Source organism: Anguilla rostrata, chromosome 8, assembly GCF_018555375.3.
Source record: "Anguilla rostrata isolate EN2019 chromosome 8, ASM1855537v3, whole genome shotgun sequence".
NCBI lineage: Eukaryota > Metazoa > Chordata > Actinopteri > Anguilliformes > Anguillidae > Anguilla > Anguilla rostrata.
Window position 1 is genome coordinate 29,389,709 of NC_057940.1, and position 20,817 is coordinate 29,410,525.

General features: G+C 45.4%; 1 protein-coding gene across 4 annotated transcripts; it reads left to right on the plus strand.

The window, feature by feature from the left end:
• The first annotated feature begins 113 nt into the window (after window positions 1-113).
• Window positions 114-20,763, plus strand: hpca (hippocalcin). Of its 4 annotated transcripts, XM_064347610.1 has the most exons (6): window positions 114-276; window positions 16,572-16,718; window positions 17,208-17,489; window positions 18,837-18,942; window positions 19,131-19,248; window positions 19,340-20,763. In XM_064347610.1, exons 2-5 carry the CDS (start codon window positions 16,623-16,625, stop codon window positions 19,226-19,228), a joined length of 582 nt encoding a protein of 193 aa, XP_064203680.1. In that variant the 5' UTR covers window positions 114-276; window positions 16,572-16,622; the 3' UTR covers window positions 19,229-19,248; window positions 19,340-20,763. The 4 variants fall into 4 exon arrangements, with proteins under 4 accessions (XP_064203680.1, XP_064203677.1, XP_064203679.1 ...); XM_064347607.1 differs by having other exon boundaries at window positions 115-276; window positions 19,131-20,763; XM_064347609.1 differs by lacking the exon at window positions 114-276 and adding an exon at window positions 14,065-14,263 and having other exon boundaries at window positions 19,131-20,763.
• Window positions 20,764-20,817: the final 54 nt, after the last annotated feature.

Below are 20,817 nucleotides of genomic sequence, written 5' to 3' on the forward strand. Positions count from 1 at the left end.
GCGGTGTGCATCTGCTTAAAACAACACCACGTAATCCTACAAACGCCCTCCCCTCCTTTAAATCCGCTCGCCCGTCTCACCTTGCTAAACTGATACTTTGAGCCCCGTGGAACCGTGCAGCGAGGTTCGTTGTCTCGCGGGGCGTTTGATGGTAACATGGTTTGTAGAGCACGGCAGTAGTGCCCAGTACTTAAGGATCTTCCGGAAGGCTGCACGCTGCATCTCTCTCACTCACACATATTTGTACAGAGAGGAAGCGGGGTAAACTGAAAAAAGGTAAGAATTAACCATGCATCAAGTTGTCCTGCATCAATTTGAAATATTTATATCGCTATTTAATTGTTAATGAGGCGCTTATATCTTTTGTCCCTTGCTGGGACCTAAATTGTCTAAATTTTAAGACAGCTTCTTGCGATATACTATTTCAGGTCCTAAGTACGTATGTTTCACATTGTTATCATTCATCGGATGAAGGGATACGCGGGTATAATTATGTAATAATTGTTCCATTCTGTTTAATTGCACGTCGCGTTCCAATGTACATTCTACCAAATGCCTGGTTTCTGTTCGCAGTTTTTGAATTCCTTTATTCAATTCCATGTTAACTTTCAACGATATAGCCTTGCTTTAATTCCTAAAAGACGATCTACGAGTGATTATATGTGTAACGGAGAAAAATCTAGAAGTAAAGAATGTCTTGCTATGGCATGACTGCAAAAACCGCATCTATTGGTGATGAAATCTTGCTCCAAATCATCTCTTTTCCGTGCAGTGCTGTTTATTGTAAATATCTCCATCCGTTCACACGACAGGAAACGGGACAGAGACTGGCGCTGCTACTGCATAAAGGATCAATGCAGTCATATTCATTCTCTGACACGCAATAAGCATGTTTCGGATTAGGGATTTATTTATGATTAATGCTACGGATGGTTACATGAAAGCCTGCAACATTAATGCCATGTTACTGACAGTAAGGTTTTCCGTCTATAAAAATCTTGAACCTAATGCGACGGTGTATAATTAGGAACTATACAGCTGCTGTCACTCCCCCTTATGGGAAATAACACCAGTCATGATAGTTACTTCACTATAAGATTTATTATTATTATTATTATTATTATTATTATTATTATTATTATTATTATTATTATTATTGAGTATCTGCACCGCTGCTGTTACTGTATTTAAAAAAAAAATGTCTTACATAGTTTTGGATAGTTGCTTTTTTTTCTTCGCCAATAAAAATGAAAACGACACATTGTTTACGAGGCCAATAAAATCGCACATTATGTTATCGATACTTAAAATAAAACTGGGAAGTACTTCTTGGTATAATTCAGTGTCTCTGTGAATGCAATTTTATAGAGATATTGAGGATTGCGTAGACCGGGAGTCTGGTACATTGTAATGATGATGATGACGACAGTTGTTATTATAATAATAATTAAATAATAATAATAATAATAATAATAATAATAATAATAATAATTATTATTATTATTATTATTATTGGTAGTAATAGTAGTAGTAGTTGTAGTAGTAATAGTAGTGGTGGTGGTGGTGGTAGTTGTATTGTAAATTATGAAGACAGTATTTATTACATAGGAATAAATGCACAAACACATTGTTGCCAACTTGCTCGTTAATAATGGATATCCTGTAGGATTCAATTTAAGGAACATGGGAAGCTTATGACATACACTTGCCCCAGAAATCCAAACTGATCTGATACATTGTGCAGAATAGAGATTCTGCTGCCTAATACCATTTCACTCAATGCAAAGATTATGTTTAGTCCTTGTCGAATGCTGAGCAGTAGCTCTTTTCCCTGAGGTGAATATTAACCTTCATGGTTTTACTGGAACAAAGCCTTGAAGACACTGTGGACTCCTGGCCTACATTTGTCTCCCACATTGATTGAAAATCAATGAGGAAATTCTACAAAGCTAGAGTGTTCATTGAATATTCTGTGACATTTGTGTACACCATACCAGCAAAATAACAAAGCATATTTAAAACCTGGAAACATCCCACAGATTTTCAGTTTTTATCCTGTGTCTTAAGACAAACACATCACATAAATAGTTGAGCATGTACTATGCGCGCACACACACACACACACACACACACACAGTTTAAGGAATGGGGTTAGAAATGTCTGTTCTGCCACAAAGCCCTTTTTATACTGTGTCAGGTACATTTGGTCTAGGCACACATGCTCTACAGCATTAGCTCCTTTTGTTTAGCAAATAGATGATGATGTTGATTATTATGATGCTGCTGCTGCCACAGATGATGATGCACCAATGGTGATGGTGATGATGATAATAATACTCACTACTACTACTACTACTACTACTACTATAATAATAATAATAATAATAATAATAATAATAATAACAATAACACCATTAATAAAAACCAGAAACATAATGGTATTAACTATGGTAATGTTAATCATGGAAATCATTAAAAAATGTTGATGGGTCGTGACTGTCCCATGAGTGTGTTCGGGGGGCCCTGTAGCTGAATGCTGTTTTCCATAGAGCTCCACTGTCATGTGGCTTCTGTAAACAAAAGGCTTGTTCTAAGGTCTGTGTATTTATATCCACGGACATGTTCTCTGAACTTAAATAAGTAGTCCTATTTATATCATAAGCATCATTCAAACAATAGTATGGGTATTCAGCATGTCACATTTCACATGAATTACAAATATTTATTTATTTCACCCATCAGACAACGGGCTGGAATCAATATAAACTCAGCGTGTTTAGTCGTGAACTTTGAGAAACATTTTAGCAACTGCTTTAAAAAAAGAAAGAAAGAAAAAAGACTTTGATTTTTACATGGCGATTTGATTAATACCAGCCACTTAGCTGAAGACGGTGTGGGAGGAAGTGGTAGAAGAACGTCAGGCTTTTTCAGGTTCATTACTCAGTGGTGAGGGCAGAACGCTCTGTGGTGTGGGTTGCACCAGAGCCCGGGTTTCCTGCCTGAGGAAATGGCAGGAGAGGCTCACCCTGCAGCCGCACAGGGGTCCCCTGGCCGTGGCCTGTGCCGTACTCCGCAAAGCGCTCTCTGCTGCTGCGGCTCTCTGCCAGCCGCACTCTGGAAACAGTCAGCCCAGCCCCGGGTGGCCTTCACTGGTGGGTGAAAACCTTTCATTTGGCAGCATTAACTGAGAGCTCCTTCACTCACCACTTCTTTCCATTAACAAGCAAATGCCACTGAAATACTCCCAGCCCCTGCGCTGTGCTAACGTGTCTTCCTCAGTGGCTAGTTTGCGTGGTGGATCAGTACTACAGTTTGACAAAAAAAAATGGGACAGCGCCTAACAGCTATCAGCTAGAGGAAGGAGACACAAGAAGGCCCCATACCCACATTTGCAAATTTTAACTCCACCCCTGTCAACTTGACGAGGTGCTTCCTTTTCTTTTTCTTCAGTCTAGTAATTTATCACCATTTCTCAGCAGTTTCTCCAACGCTGCGTGTGTTTTTTTTTTTTTTTTTTGGGGTGTGGGGGGGGGGGGGGGTCCACTACTGAGAAACGAAAGGACTGAGAATAAAAAAAGACTCAGGCCTGTTCCCCTTCTTCCTGCTTCCTTCATCGCGTCTGAAAGCTTGGCCCTGCCCCCTTTGGCGCCGTGTTTGGCCTCCCCCCGCGCGTGTCGTGTGCTTCGCTCACCCCTTTTCCTCGGGACGCCGCTAGCTCAGAGCCGCTCCCGCGCTAACGTTGTTTCAGTGTCACGTCCGTTCGCCCGGCCGCCTCCCTCGGTGAGGCCTTCTGCTTCGACCCCGTTCCAGACGTCCATTCCTCTTTCTCGACAGACTGCGTCCTTGATTGCGTGGCGCTTAACATTTATCCGAAAATCGAATTGCAGAATCGGGGGGGCACAGCAGGAAGCCGGGATGGATAAAGCCGGGAGAGGGGAGTACTCTCGAGACACAAATAGAAGCGGACTGAAAGCCGTGCAGCAAAGGCCTAACCTGAATTCCTGTTATCCGAACGCACTGGGAGATGCTTAAAGTGAATTATAGGGGGGGAGGAGAATCAATACTCTGAGAATATGCGGCTGTTTGTCACCTCGCTATTCCTGAATGTGAGATGGGTTAAATATGGCGGGTCCCTTGAGATGACATACCGGTCTCCAAACAGAAAAGTCCCGTCAGAAATAGAAAATCAATGAAGCTCCCAGCCTCGCATCCACTAAAGCTGTGGCGTAGCTGGTTTTCATGACACTGCAATTTTTAGTCCCTTCTCTTCACAGCGTGAGGACATTAGGAGGACTCAACAGCTTATGAAAAAAGCACTCTGTGCTTCATTTGCGGTTGACTCATCTGTTATTTTAGAACAAACATCTTTCATTATATTAGCTGACACAAGGATTTGTGTGTTCCACCTTCTAGTTAGGCTAGTTGTCATTTGTGACGCGGGTGGTGTAAAGATGACGACCTTACTGGACGGGGACTTCGGCTGAAATGTGAAATGCAGGTATCAGAGCAGCGGCAGACTGACTAGCAGTGGGCTCATTTTGAAGTGCTGCAAAGAGAGGTGGATGGTATGCCCGATGTGTGTAACCCTGGGCTGAAGAGCTCGCTGTGTGGTGCGTGTAAGATGATGCAGGTGATTATGGGATAGGGCTCCGGGCTTAGAGTCATCGCTCAGGGCCACGTGAAACCACTGTCAGGGAGAATCCAGCTGAGTGGGCACCTTGTGTCCTGATCAAGGCTCTCACGTGTATTTTTAGAGCCGGCCAGAGAATGGATGGAAATTGATAGGGCCACATGTATATTGTATTGCATCGATTTCAGTCCTTTGTGTTTTTTTTATTTTTTTTACGAGCAATAGGTCCTTGCCCAATAACCCCTACCAGGTTACAGCATATGCTGGATAAATCAGCCTAATGGGGAATATTTCAAATTCAAAGGCATTTGTTTTCTTCCCCGCTGTGTTATTCATTGTGCAGCTCTCAGCTTTAAATGAAAGGGTATTATTTCACCATTACATTTCAGAATAGTCATATGCTCAGGCAAGAAGAAAGAGAGAGATAGAGAGAGAGAGAATGAAAGGCAGAAACAAGATGTGAGAGAGCTGTCTCTGCGTGGCAGTACAGCCGAAGCGGTCCAGTGATCCAGCCTCTGATGTGTCGACTTCAAAAGGGCCTGTAGCTGGTATCTCCTCAAGGTTCTCCCCCCCTGCCAGCTGCCCCTCTGCGGAGAACAACCGAAACGAGTGCCTGTCTCCTCAGAACAAAAAGGGCCCAGCTGCCTGGCGAAGGCGCTTTTCGGGGCTGGAGGACGGCCCTGCGTGCGGCCGCTTCGGTTCCCCTGCGCCTGGGGGGAGAGCGCTCAGGTGCGGGCACTCAGGTGCGAGGCAGTGGGCTGTGACCCGAGCGGATTCGTTAATCCGGCCCTGCTTTTGTTTATCGGGCGGGGTGCGCTGCAGCTCTCGCAGACTTTCAGTGTTGGCAGATTGCATGGCTCTCTCTCTCTCTCTCTCTCTCTCTCTCTCTCTCTCTCTCTCCACCAGGAAGCCGCAGATCGGCTCTCCTTGACCTGAATAATGCATGTCCCCCCCCCCCCACCCAGCTGAGATGCGGGCAAAATAATTGCCATCTGGACTCAAGGTGGGGTCATGTGTATTTGGGTGTGTTTGGGGGGGAGCGGCTTTTTTTCCTGCTGTACTGTAGTGTAACTCAGAAGAGAATGTGAGTCAACCTTGCATCAGGATAAAGTGCATTTGGCACCCCTAACTTTCAACCTGTATTTCTATCTCAGGGAGCTGTGGGTAGTATCACTGGTACAGTAGGTGGACCTACCTGTCATACATTAGCAATGTCATCCTTGGATTCTGTTGCTTTATGTTCATAGGTCGGAACAAGTTATGCAATAAGAATGTAGTGGAGATCTATAGTGTTTAACACCATAGGACTGACAAAGCCATTTATGGTAAATGGTCATTTTTTCCAGTTTCTGTATTGCTGCCGCTTCAGACTACTTGGCATATGTGTAAGCTAAGACGAGAATAAGAAAAGGGAGTCCCCAGAAGACTGACCGCAGATAGATCCATCTCATCCTAAACAGCAGCGCTTTCTTGAAGTAAGAGGGGAGTGAGTATGATAGCTGTGAGAGACTTCTCAACTTGTTCTGCTCTCAACCCTGTGCACCTAATAAGATCATCTAGCAGCTAGAACATGAGATGCTATTTGCGTTCCTGGTACAGACAGGTCTGTCTTCAAATCCTTGTGTGAGGGATTTATGCTCCTCGAAAAAAGGGAAGGGGGTGTGGGTATGGAGGTGATCCGTCTTCTCCAGACACGTTAGTTCAGCAAGCGATCTGACCTTTGACCTGGGTGTGCCTGGGTCATGTGTGGGTCATGTGAAAGCGAGTCTCATCAAGCAGAGGCACCTAATGGGAGAAAAAGTGTTTCACTTCAGGGAGGTCACAGGCTTTGGTGCGACCCCAAATACTTTCTCTGTGGGTCCATTTCCAAGAAACCCTTTTTTTCAGATAAGTTGCAATTCAGCTCAAGCTCCAACTAGACACCTGCGCTAAACATTACATTTGAGGTAAAGTAGCAGTAATCTTCTGAGAACTGCTCTCGGAGCCATTAAAGAAAACGAGATAATGGCGACTGGGCTAAGGCTGCCGGGAAGTTTCTGGAACGGCGTTCTGAGGCGCTGCAGGGTCTCGCCGGCGCACGGCTCCTTTCAGACGGGGTCGGCCGGAATGTTCGCGGCTGCGCTGGCGGGCGGCGGACAGAGCGATACGCGCTATGCGGGCGCCCGCGGGCTGTGTAAACAGCGGGAGTTTCGACGCGGCGAGGCAGCAGGCACTTACAGAAGATCAGAGACGGTAAAAAGGAAGGTTGTGATGGCGAGAGGAGAGAGGTAGGGAGAGGAGTGCGCGGTGCCGGAACGTGAAGGCTTCCCTGGTGTGCCGTGCCACTCTGCCAATCGATGATACGGCGCACCCCCCGCCGTTAGAAAGAGGCGCCTTCTTCTCTGCCTTCTTTTTTGACATTTACATTCGGGCTAGACGTTTTTGATGGTTAACCCGATTGTAAAGGTGCTTTCACATACAGAGCAGGAGCGTGCATCGGATTAGTTGGGAAGTGTTGAACAGGGAAATGAAAAAAGAGTACACTTTTGAGGAGAAGCAGCTTTGATTAGCGAGAAGGCTATGGAGTAACCAAGGTCGGGCTGCTTTTTTGTGTCAGTGTAACTGATAACTGACAGGCTTGTCAGTGCAGAGAGGCAAGCCCTAGTTATCCTCATCCCCCAACCCCCCCAAAGACACACACTCATTTGATGCTCCTCTAAAGCAAAGTGTGGTTAATCTGCTATTGTGTAGCTGCTCTTCAGCTCAGCAGGTAATTATAACACAATGGATGCTCAGTTCGGATGGATCAAAATCTTGCCTTGCCATTGTAAGATAGAAGCACAAGGCTCTATTCTGCTAGTGATATTCTTTGTCTGCATGTACAGTAAATCCCTCTTTTGCTGCCACCCCTGACAGGGAAAATAACTAGTCAAGAAAAAAAAACGGGCTCATCTGGTGAATTGCACTCTTTCATACTGCAAAGGAATAATCAAATTGCATTGATTTATCTGTACAGGTTGTTTTCTTGCATGTAGTTTGCATGTTATGCGATATGCAGCTTCTACAGATTCACACAGCTGGAGCTGTGAAACCACTAAAAACTTCCTGTGCCCAGAGAGACATGTGGTTGACTGGACCTATGTTAGTGTTTCTGTTTGTGTGTCTGTCTCTCTGTCTACATATTATTTTGGTTACCATGTGGCGAGAAAAAGGCCTTATCTGATTTAATCTGTGCTTGTACTTTCAGGAGAAAAATCTAGCTATCATGCAGCGACATTATGTAAGAATCCTGGTACAGACAGGGAGGGTAGCGTAGAACCTTTGAGGTGGACGCACAGACAGTCTGAAACCAGCAGTCCACTTAGAACCATCTGTGTCACTGTGGCGTTTTATCAGTCTTCAGAATAGTGTGTGCATCTAACAGGGCGGGTAAGCCCGTTTTCAATAAAAATATCTGTCTTTCAGTTATATTTAAATGTATGCAGTATGCCACATAGGAGTACATGTCCTCAGTAGGCGTGAAAGTTAATTATTTGTTGAAAATTTACACCCACATTTGGCATTATGTGTCAATTTATAGATAGCGTACTCGACAAGGCAAATTCAGCGTGAGTGACACCACTGTTATTGGCTGTGTGCTGGCTCCAGATTCAATTCAGATAGCTTTGTGTATGCCAGATTTGCCCTTTGCATTTTTGTTCATGAGATGATAATCTAAACTTGTGCTTTCAATATCATTTGGAGCCTTTTTGTTATTGTTGTTTCTTTTTTTGAAGCACCCGCTTTGGTTGTACTGCACCTCCATTTCTCCGAGGATGGAAGCAATCAACTCCTCTTCGGCTACCCCTTCCCCTCATTTTTATCTCTTTTTTTTGGTCCTATTTCTGTGTCATTTCGTCTGCCCATCTCTTGCACACTCTCCCCCGCTTTCCCAATGAGTGCAGAGGTCGGAGTTGAGAAAGACGGAGGCGAAGGTGCCCTGCGTGCCAGTGCGACCCTGCCTGCCGGCAGAGCCGCGCTCCTGTTAGCGCTCCTGTTAGCGCGGCTGGGCGGGCCAGGGGGCAGGGAACGGGGTCAGAGCGGCTAAATGGTTGTGTAATCTGGGCTGAATTAAAGCTGCTGCGCCCTGATGAGACAGGAATCTGTTCCAAGGCCTTTGCAGACAGGGTGTTCTGCTCAGCTGACGTCAGACTGTAATTCTTCTCTCATCTCACGATAGCCCTGCACTGGCACTGATAATGAGGGTGGTACTGATTGGAATAATAATAATAATAATAATAATAATAATAATGATAATACTTCTGTAATATTTGTGTGCTTCTTATTCTTATTATTATTGCCATTGTCGTTACTATTATTATAAATAATAATTTTACATTACGAAGGGTAGCTTAGAGTACACTTGACAACAGTGACAATGGAAATATTATAGAATCTCACTTAATGGGTTACAAAATGTAACATAGTGTGAGATGTTCAGTTTCAGTCACGGTATACGTAAATATAACCAGATAAAAACACTTGATTTAACAGAGTTAATGAGACCATGAGAGCCTGTCTGGTTGTTCTGTTCATGTGGCATTAATGGCTCATAATTTTAACATTTTCACCACCTGGTGACAATTTAATGACCCTATCTATATTGCTTAAATACATAATTTTGCCTAGCTAGTAGGAAAATGTTGAAAAATTGTGTTTGAAATTGTAGTTGTGCTATATGCCATAAAGCCTACATAATTATGACATAATGCACACTGGTTAGAACCAGTCATTACAGTGTATTACAGCTAGTGACAGATGCCAGTGGAATCTGTGTTGTAAAATGTTCGGTATACGTTATGACAGTGTAATGACTTTTGTCTTGAATTGTAATATGCAGTCATTGTGTATTGCGGTGTGACTGGTATTATTTCATGGGCTTTCATAAAAATGAGGCAGCCATTAACACACACCTTTATAAACTTTCCTTTATAACTGTCCGCGTGAATTATACTTGTGTGCGTACAAAAAATATTTTGAATGTACCTTTCCCTCTAAATTAGAACACGCAAAATTATTTTCATGAGTCTTCAGGCGCTACAGTTTTCTGTGATGCAGGAAATAAACACACTAATTTGATACCCAGGCTGTAGAGGAATAATAAGTCTGTCCCTCAGAACAGATGATTTCTCTGCAAACGTCCCAGGGTGCTTTTAAATGGCAGCTGTTGTAATGGCACATTGCATTGTGGGTCTCTGGGACGGCTGTGCCGAGCTTGGCTGCGGGGAATGGGCGTCCCTCAGTTTTTCCTCATGAATTGAGATCTGTGTTCTTTTCCTCAGAAGCTTTTATTCTCTTTTTATTATCTGCTGCTGGGGATATATTCCTCCTGGATACAAGCTGAAGACCGCACATTAAAATGTTAAGCGTTAATCAGCTTGTCATTAAGACACTGTTCTAGTGCATGCATGGACCCAGTGGTCTGGTATGGAATCTGGACTGTGCCATTCCTGACTGGTCTGCAGCCACACAGCTGGTTTTGGTGTCGCCCAGGGAAGGGAGAGCTTCAGTTACAAGTGACCCCTGCCCATCTGGCACCCACAATCCATCTGTTTTGAATGTACATAAAGTATCTTCCTCCAACTCATGTCTGAGCAAGCGCGACTCATAAGAAGCCATGGCAGACATTGCACGCTTCGGGGGAGAGCACGTTCTTGTTTGCGCTCATCCAAATCAGTAGCAGAGGTGGCGACAATGGGTGGTGATGAATACAGTCAGGCATTCCAAATTGGGAGAAGGGTGACCCACTTATTTTCACAAAATGCAGAATACGACATCTCACTGCGCCTTCATTTCTGCTCATCAAAGGCCCTGTGTTACACTGGAGGGCGATTTGCATGAATGAAGAGGAAATGCGTGCCCATTGATATTTAAAGGACGTGGTGAGGCCGGGCGTGCTCCGTGAGCGAGGTGTGATTTGTATGCGCGCCTCAGCCCTTCTTCCCCCTCACGAGGCGCCCAGGAAGTCCGCAATCAGGTGCAAATGCATGGGTCCTCATCAGCGGGATTGTGTTTGCCACAGCTGAAGTGAAGAGAGAAATTGAATCGCAGATGGGCTCCGCTCCAGCATGACAATTAAGGTCTGTTCCAATTTCGCAAATTGAGAAAAAAAAAATATATATATATATATATATATATGCTGTTTATGGATGTATAGAGCCGCATGTTCCAACCTCATATACATAAGGGCAGTTCCTATTGAGGGGAGCATGGATGCATCAAGTGCAAATAAAAAAAATAAAAACATTTTTGAAGTGTCCTTCTTAGCCACCTGCTTTTTTCAGCTGTGGCTTACCTCATCATGACTCTGTTCCTTTCATCCTCTCTTATGAATCTATTTCTAACTATTGCAGCTGGTCTCTGCAGATTCAAAATGTGCAAACCACAGATTTTACTTGCTTATTGTCAGCATAATAAAACAGCTGTCATTGGACTTTTGGCCTCTTGACTGCTCTGGGACCTTGGCATTGTCCCTTGGGTCATGACAATAGAATCACTGCCTCGTGTGTGTGTGTGTGTGTGTGTTGGGGGTTCTTGCAGTAAAAATTATTGATATGCTGTAGCTATTGTCTGTTAGTCTCCCTGCCAAATTTCTGCCTCTGTAAAGAGACCTCTAGCCATGGACGGAAAGATGAGATGGGGAATGGAGAGGTTAATCAGAAGTACATACCCAGAGGCATTATGGGTTCATGTCCTGGGTGAGCCAGGCTAGCATTAAGCTACGCAACATGTACCCAAAATTGGTGTGCCACGCCTATGAACAATATAATCATGTAACGGCTACTGCAGCTTGTCTATTGAGTTCCCTGTGTAGTACTGTGGACCTCTCTCACATGGGTACACTCTTATAGGAGCTGTGACACAGTGTAAATCCTGTCTGGGTACATCTTGCTACTACCTTGGGTTTGAGTACCCCCAAAGTAAAAATGAAATATATGAAAAATTTACACGCGCCTGCATCGTTTGGGGTGGATGAGTGTTTAGAGAGGGGGTTAAAGGACTACAAGCCCCCTAAGGGTACCTGCAGGTACTGTTTCGTTAAAATGTATTCGCTTCCTTCCTGATTTCCTTTATCATTGTATATTAGTCACGCTGAATGGTTGCAGACCTTTAGACAAAATGTAATATTTGACAAAGGGAACCCGATTAAATACGAAACACATTTTTAAAATCATTTCATTTATTTAATGAAAGAAAAAGAGAGAGAGTCTCCTCCACAGCTCTCCACTGTGAGGAGCATCCAGTGTGCGCTGGGTCCCCATCAGTTTAATGACCATTTGTTCCCCGGTTTAGTCTGTGGGGTTTGCACAGAGCTGACCTGCTGTCAGTGTGATTTGACATGCTACAGACAAGCAGAGCCACACAGAGCTGAGCTGCAGTCCGTGGTCAGCTTCGCTTCCCCAGCATAGGAAATGCAGGTTTGTCATTGTTATTGACACTCTTGGGTGTGAGGTGTGAGTGAATGGCTGTGGCTGTGCATGAGTGTGTGCGAGAGTGTATTTGTGTATGTTTGTTTGGGATAGAGTGTGTGTGTGTGTGTGTGTTTATGTACATGCCTGCATGCATATGTGTATGTATGTTTGGGACAGAGTGTGTGTGTGTGTGTGTTTATGTACATGCCTGCATGCATGTGTGCATGTATGTTTGGGACAAAGTGTGTGTGTGTGTGTGTGTACATGCGTGTGTGCATGTGTGTGGGGGGGGGTGAATGTGACCTTTCACCTTTGCAGATCTCAGTTTTAAATCTGGGCCCTGACCACACAGTCGGGGTGTTTAAAAGTGACAGGCCAGCGCTGCTATCTCTGCGCCCCTCCTGCGCTAGCGGTGTGCAGAACGAGTGAATGCGGATGAGACGCTGTCTGCCGCACTCTGCCGGGCTCTCGAGCGCTTGCGTCTGTGCTGTGTGTAAACAGGGCGGCGGGTTGCCAGATCCCCGGGGCGACGGTGCGCTGAGCGCGGAGTCCTGCGCGCACGGCCGTCCTGACGGATAGCTGTCCTCCGCTCCGCTCAGTAATGGCCGCTGGGGAAGCAGGCCTTTTTCAGGGAATCGGGGGGAGTGGAGATGTGGATCAATCGTCATGTTTTTAAAAAACAACACCGTAGAGACTGTACTCTCAGTTCATTTGTGTTCATGATCGCTGTGATATGGGAATCGTGTGCGGTAGCGATTGTTTTGACTTGATTATAATTGCCGCAATTAACCTGTCTGTTGTGATGTTAAGACAAACAGCAGCGGTGTACGTTTGAACTGAGGCTGGCATTATTATCAGCCGGGAATAATGGAGAAAAACATGACTAATAAGGGATGTTATTCTCGCCAGGCAGTGGAGATATCTCTCACCGCGGACACAGCCTCATTCTTATTTTTACCTCATCGATTGGCTCCTGCTTCTGAGAGCCCGTGTGAAATGGACTCCGCATCGATCCGGGTTTGGGCTCGTCCCGCCGCGTCCTCAGCGACGGCCGCGGACTCCGCGAGGCGGCCGGCGAGCAGCTCGCCGGTAACGCTGGTGCGGTGTCGGGGCCACATCAGCGCCACAGCGACGGTGACCGCGCCGCGATGTTGCTATGCCGTCGGCGGCACGGCAAATGCGAGGGGTGGGGAGGGCGGCTAAGGGTGCCTCACACCAGGATCAAAAAGGGTGATGTGGCTGTCCGAGCCAGAGAAGAAGGGGAGGGTCGCGAGCCGCTTTTCGGGTCGCGCTCCGGAGCCACAGCGTCCTGCTCGCCTCAGCCACAGCAAAACGTTCTGGTCATTGAGGCTTCATGCAAAAACAGAATGAATGCTAGGAATGAAAAGGAGAGACAGAGAGAATGCTCTCATCTCCCTTTGTCATGCTGAAGTGAGCTCTCAGCCTCCGGGCGCACGGTCATAATGGCGCCTCGGTTTGGGAGCCGCGGTTCTTGGCTAATTGCGGCAGGCGCGCGGCGTGCTGAGTGCCGGGGCCCTTGACCCTCCCCGCCGTCCCGCCGCGGCGGCCCACTCGAGCCGCGGAGTCCGTTCCTCGGGCTCACACGCGCGCATTAGCATAAGAAAACACTTCATTTCTCTCCTCTGAGCCCAAACCCCCCCCCCACCTCTGGCAATCTACCCAACCCCCCCCCAAACCACTCTCTCCTCGCCAGCTCCCCCTGATCGCGGGATTTGCAGTACAGCTGTTCGTGACCCAGAAAAAAAAGGAATCTGACAGATGTTCGAGGAAAAGGGTTGGAATAGTTGTCGATTTTGCTCTGCGTTTGACAAGGCTGGATATTAACCGACGCGAGGAAAAGAGTAAGGGAGAGGGGATTATTTTTAAGCCGGGAGAGGAAACAAATGTCAAGAGGGAGAAAGATAAACATGTCTGCTCGCAGCTGAGGCTTGTGGATGGACGTTTGCCACGTCTCCACCCACCCACGTCCAGCCCAGTTTGACGTGCCATTTTGTGTGGCTTCTGAACAACAGTAAACAAAGACTGGACTAAAGATGTTACTGACATAGGCTAGAAGTTTTGATCTCTCTCTCCATCAAAATGGCTTTCTGCGGAACTTTGCGAATGCATGATGCATACAGCTGTAAATTCCAATGCTTGGCTGGACGTGTTCCTGCAGTTGAGCACTAATGAGGGCGGTAAGGTGACTGCTGAGGATTTTCTCTTTATTTGAGCTGGGAAGCAGGGCGAGGCAGACAGGAGATTTTCTTCAGTGTTTTGGAAAACCCCGTGTGATCTCATGTAGAATCCCTGAATATGAGTTTTAAATGAAAACCATTTATGTGGAGGGACTACTGAGAAGCTGTTACTGTTTTTCGACTCTCTCTCTCGCTCTTCCTCTCACTCTATTTCTCAGTCACGCTCTCCGTATCTCTAATAATGGTGCGCAGGGGACTAATTACATCCCCATTCTACACTTACGTTTGCCTCTCCCCGCTCCTTCTCTGTCTCCCTTGTTTCCCAGGCTTCATCTTTCCTCATCTGTTGGCCTCTCATTTTTTACCCCTCGTTGTTCACCGCTCAATTCCCTCTCTCATCATTCCTTCTTTATTCCCCATCTCATTATTTTGCTCATCATACCTCCTTCCTTTTCTTCATGCCTTCAGTGCTTTCTCTGCCCGCCCTTCTCTTCCTGCTCCAGCTGGATAGCAGGTGATGTGCTGGTGGTAGCGCAGAGCCCTCGTTGAAGAGCATTAACCGCTAATCGGTGCGCTGGGCGGGAGAGGCGGGGCGGCACCTGGAGGAGCTCTCTCACGGCACACGCTGCCCATAGAGAGCTTGGGTGTGGTGTCATACCCACAGGGCTTTGCACCGCACCACGCTGTGAGCCAGGCAGAAGGGGTGATGATGATAACCACACAGGAAGCTGCTGGCTGTTGTAGACCAGGGCTGACACAAAGGGGAGGCTATCGCTCTACGCTCCCCGTTTACCTCTCTTTTGAGCCCTGTGCTCGCTAATGGGAAGCACATCTGAATTATTCCTTGGTGGTGCAGTAGCTGTCCCATTATTTTTGTTTATTGTCCGGGAGCCCCTGTACTCACCACCTGTGTGAGCAAAGCCGCACTGAAGAAAAAAAAAAAAAGGAAAAGCAATGCGGTGCACCTCACAGTAATATCAGGGTAGAAGGTGATATCATTTGCAGTTCCATTACTTGAAGGCCAGCTTATGATTTTGATTCTCGTTTCGGGGATGATTTTATCATCATACCTCCCATTTCTTCAGCAAAGAGATTACTGCATAGACATGCAGTCATGCTAATTTAATTCAATTACACCGCAGTTCACCGCAGTGGCATTCTGGCCGCCGTGGTGGTTTCAGGGCCGACTCAGACAGGCCTCCTTTATCATCTGCGGACTATTATAGTCAGAATCCATTGCGAAATCACGCACCATCAAAGTCAGTATCAGTTCTTTAGCTTGGCGTATTTCCAGCAGGGCTAGACCCTGGCGGGACTGGAAGCTTGTGTGGTTTTTCCTCCTTCTCCTACTCGGTCATCCATTCCCTTATTGTTCAATGAAGAGCTCCCTTAATCCTCTCCGTCTTGCTCTGTGGTGATTGGTTAAATATGTGCTGAAAGTATTTTCCTGGCAGGGCGGATGCAAACAGAGGGGCACGTTAGCGTACTGGCGCTCCCGGTGAGTTGGCATTTTAATTTGCCGGCTGCCAGGCGCGTGGGCGACCCCGTTATTAATTGCTGCAGGTACCCAGGATTTACAACGCAGTGTTTACACAACAACAGGGGCTTGGTGAAGAACAATTAAATGCCTGGGATTGGACAACATGAACCAAAATAGAAGACGGCCATTTTGCAGCTACATTCAGGAGTGCATGCACATCCATTCGGTTTTTGTTTTTTTGTAGAAGGTCCTGATGTGGCGCCCATGTTGCATGGGGCCATGGCTTGCGTCCTGCCTGTTTGTTATGTTGTTTGTCAGAGAAGTGTGCTACGAGAGCAGAGATTCCCCTGATCCTTATGCACTGCAGTTCCTGGGACTGCCTTCGCTGTGACAGGTGGCTTTTATTATCATCAATGTTTCCAGAAAGGAAATGGGATCATTCTAAAAACTCATTTTCATTCTCAAAACTTGTTCTTCGCGAATCACATTTTGCCTGATATCATTACCTTATTCGCACTATACAGAATTTGTTACAGGAAGAATAATCTGTTAAGCACTGACAAAGCATCTTTACCCGGATAATATACTAATGGAGGGGCACATTTTTGTTTGTTTATTTGTTATTATCTTGTGTATGTTATTTATTATTGCTACTTTCTTGTCATTGGCAGATGTCCTATCAAAGCTGTGTTGATTTGTGGTGGGTAAGCCTAGAATTGCTTTGGATGTAGGCTGGACCAGGGTCAGTGATTGGTTGACCCTGGGAGTTGTTGGTTTCAGGCTTACTGTGGGGACTGTGATTGGTTGTTGATCCATTGCTGTTTTGGTTGAAGGTTTGACCAGGGGCCTTGGTGTCGTCGCTGCGCACACAGAGACTTGTCACCATGGGAAAACAAAACAGCAAGCTCAGGCCAGAGATGCTCCAGGACCTGAGAGAGAACACAGAGTTCTCTGACCACGAGCTGCAGGAGTGGTACAAGGTGAGCACAGCGCCACCTACATAGTTGGAGTACACAGAGAACACACAGTATGCAATATCAAATACTGGGCTCATCATAAACATATTGAATTGTGTTTTGCAAAGAACTGCAGCAAACTAATTATTCAGTCCCTCTTTCGTGACTGATAATTAACAATGAACACATCAAGCAGGATCTGAAAAAACCCATCTAGAGTTTGGCTGTGTGCCACAATTCCAGAGTGTGGTATAGGCTTGTATTGTGATGAGACATACATAAATATAATAAGACATGCGTACTTTAAAAGTATGGCTGAGCAGAAATGCAATCTGATGATTTATGTCCAGGTATAGATCATTTCTATAGAACATCCCTCTGTTTACTGTAATGCCATTTCTGAAGCATTGTCGTGGATTGCGATGTTGTCATAATCAAACAGAAGCGCTTCTGAAAATATCTCTCTTGCACTCCTAATTACTCCTAATCCCACATGTCCTCTCTGCTTTCTAGGGCTTCCTAAAGGACTGCCCTAGCGGTCACCTCAATGTGGAGGAGTTCAAAAAGATCTACGCCAACTTTTTCCCTTACGGCGACGCCTCCAAGTTCGCTGAGCACGTGTTCCGCACCTTCGACACCAACAACGACGGCACCATCGACTTCCGGGAGTTCATCATCGCGCTGAGCGTCACGTCGCGCGGCAAGCTGGAGCAGAAGCTCAAGTGGGCCTTCAGCATGTACGACCTGGACGGCAACGGGTACATCAGCCGGGATGAGATGCTGGAGATCGTGCAGGTGAGTGTGCTGGAGACTGTGATTCAACATGGCGGCTGTACACTCAGGCTAGTGGTCAGCTGACTGTTTGATGTGTGTCAAACTGAGCACTGCAGGTGTTTTTTGCTTTTTTCTTGGTGAGGGGTTGTGTGATATTTCTAGGTGGTGGCAAGACGACCATTCTAAATGTAGGCTTCTCAAATTATATCCAGATTGAACACAGCTTAGTATGCAGTGAGATACTGTTGCAGGAGACTACAACGCATGATCCAAGTGCATACTCTAAATGTATATAATAGTACCTTATTAAAGCAAGGAAAAAATGTGGAAAAGATTAGTATAATAATATTAATTAGTTTAGAAACCAGCCGTTTGTGGCAGGGAATGGGTACTGCATCATTGCTTGGAATGCCTACATCAGTGATCTTCATTACTGGTGCTGGAGAGCTGCAGTGTCTGCTGGTTATTGTTTTTGCATATCGACTACCAATTCAGACCGAAGAAACCATGTGAGGCGAGTTTTCTGTGCAATTGACAGCTTTAATTGATCAATTAAGTGCAGAGTAACAACCAAAAGCAGCAGACCCTGTGGCTGTGCAGGACCAGGACCAGGAATGCAGATCACTGGCCTACGTCCATTCAGCACTTTCTACCTTCCCCTCAACCTAGGCATGCTCCACGGGATCCCCGATCCTGGAGCTGGGGGAAGGGGGGTGGAAATGGATGAGGAACTGGGTGCTGTGTGCCTTTGGATTATGGAGTTAAATTTAACTGGGATTTATCCCTGAGTGTGCAGAACGGGCGGCTTATGCAAGAGCTAATCGCGGCTACGCGTTGCTGGCGGCCACGGAGGCTCTACGCATCGCCTCAGTGGTTATAAAAAGACCCGCGGATAAACGGTGAACAACCCGCACGCGTTAGATTCACCCATTCTTAACGCTGCCGCCAATATATCCCCATCTCGCTTTTCATTCAGAAAAAAAAGGACACCTTCAGCAATCCAATACCATGGGTCAAGCTTTCTTTAAACACCATTGGCTATCAGGCACTTACAAATCAATCAATCAAACCAGTCCATAAATTGATTGATCAATAACTCTTTGGGAAAGGGCCAAGGCATATAGTTGATGTTTGAGATATTTGTTCACCTTGTATTTCATGGCTAGGAAAATGTTTGGTAACTAGCCACAGTGGATGGTCCCCACATGGGCTTTTTAGAGCAGAGAGCATCTTATCAAGGCACAGTTTGAGATTCTAATATCAGAAAAATGAGCTGTGATCACATGACCAAGCACTAATTGTGCTTCAGAATGTGTATCCGCCTGTGAAATATCAGTGTGTATGCCCACGCATCCCCTCTCTCCCTAGGCAATTTACAAGATGGTGTCCTCAGTGATGAAGATGCCAGAGGATGAGTCCACGCCTGAGAAGAGGACAGACAAGATTTTCAGACAGATGGATCTGAACAATGATGGTCAGTTATGTCACCGCAGCAACAGTGGCCCAGTCCAATCACATTATAAGGGTCTTTGAAATGAATTCGCTCTGACAAGTTGTTCTGGTGTAGTGAGATGACAGAGGTTCAGGAGGTGTGGGTTAGATGGTACTGAGGTTAGGTGACATCGACTGCTGTTCAAACATGCTAATATTTTTCTCTTGTAGGCAAGCTTTCCCTGGAGGAGTTCATCAAAGGTGCCAAAAGTGACCCCTCGATCGTACGGCTACTGCAGTGTGACCCCAGCAGCGCGTCACAGTTCTAAGGGTTCCCCGGTTCCTCAGAGTAAACAAACACACAATGCATGAAGGTTCCTGTCTTTTTGTGTACGAAAGAGGAGAGTTTTAACAGCATAATGTATTCATTTTAATTTCAGAAATTGGACATGCGTTCAGTAAAAACAAACAAAAAAAAAACTGCCAAGACATCAGCTGTCAGCTGTCCATCATCCGTCACTCTGTGGAGGAGAGATTTCCGTTGAATTCACAAACACGTGCGGATCAGAATGTCAGACGGACAGTGTCTTACAGAACCAAAATTTCAGAAGGGAACATTCCACATTGGGAATCTGACATATCATGGTCAGATATGTGCTGTATGTTTTCTTTGTTTGCTTTTGTTTTCCCGAAGACACAAATCTCCTTCCACTTTTTATATTCATATTTATGTGGATATAATATACATGCATATATATTTATGTATGCATAAACAGAATAGTTTATGTGTAACCACCATGGTATTGGAGGTAGTATTTATATAGCTTAGTTCCCCAAGCAAGTAAACGCCAGTAAAATGTTGATACTGGGATGGACTGGGATGCTGGGAGTTTTTCCCAACTGGAACTTATGATCTTCTTACAAAAAAGGCTGAAGATCCAGTTGTTTAATTTATATTTTTTATTTTCTGATTTTGTTTCCTTTATGATTTTTTTTTCATGGATGTTGCAAACGTATCACTTTTAGATTGTGTGTGTGTGTTTGTGTGGTGCATATGAGGGGGGAGAGAGAGAGAGAGAGAGAGAGAGATGTTTTGATTCCATAGCTGCTTGGAGCATGAATCTAAACTAAGCTTTTGCACTGAATTTTGGGAAAGAGCTGCAACAACATGTATCTGTGACATGTACATTTTGGGTGAAATAAGATGAAGGTGCATGTATCAGGTGAGAGTGCTGTGCATGTGTGTGTGTGTGTGTGTGTGCATGTTCTTGCTAATGTAACAGTATTATCAGTTTGCATTCCTTTTCTGAAAATTCAAGTATTCAAAATTAATTTCAAACTGTGAAGTGGTGTCATAGCGTTTCAAATGCAATGCATGGTGCAGGACATGAACAAGATACTTAAGGACTTACTTGAGAAGTTAACAGATAACACACTCACATTACAACAGTGGACAAACTTAAAGCGAATGTATTTAATGTCTTGTTTACACACGTTTTCTCCCCTCTGGGTAAACGTGTCCTTTTCATTCCACAGAAGGAGGAAAAGCCACCAATAAGGGCTTATTTCCATTCTCAGTAGAAGGTGGACAGTGAACAATGTTGTCATTAGCATCTGCTGTTATCTCATTACAAGGCAACCGCTTGAAGACAAACCCCTGCTTAGAGACCCCGGCTGCAGAGTCCTTTTCATGCGCACTGTGAAGGCTGTGCTGTGCATTCTGGGTTCTGTTCTCAAGTCTCGATGCTGAAATCTTCTGTTGCACCCCTTTCTTTTGTTGCATGAAAGCCTCTCATGAGGATGCCATGTTTGTCCCCTACTACCCAAATCTATGAAAAAAAAATATATACTTATGTGTTTGAAACTGCCTGTCATTTTGTTTTTGTCATTCTCAGGACACCCTCAAATGTTCTTTCTT

Bases quoted from the DNA above. Each gene is read 5' to 3' on its own strand.
- hpca (XM_064347610.1), top strand. From the start codon at position 16,623: ATGGGAAAACAAAACAGCAAGCTCAGGCCAGAGATGCTCCAGGACCTG. The intron at 16,719-17,207 runs GTGAGCACAGCG...TCTGCTTTCTAG, and splicing joins AGCTGCAGGAGTGGTACAAG to GGCTTCCTAAAGGACTGCCC. The intron at 17,490-18,836 runs GTGAGTGTGCTG...CTCTCTCCCTAG, and splicing joins AGATGCTGGAGATCGTGCAG to GCAATTTACAAGATGGTGTC.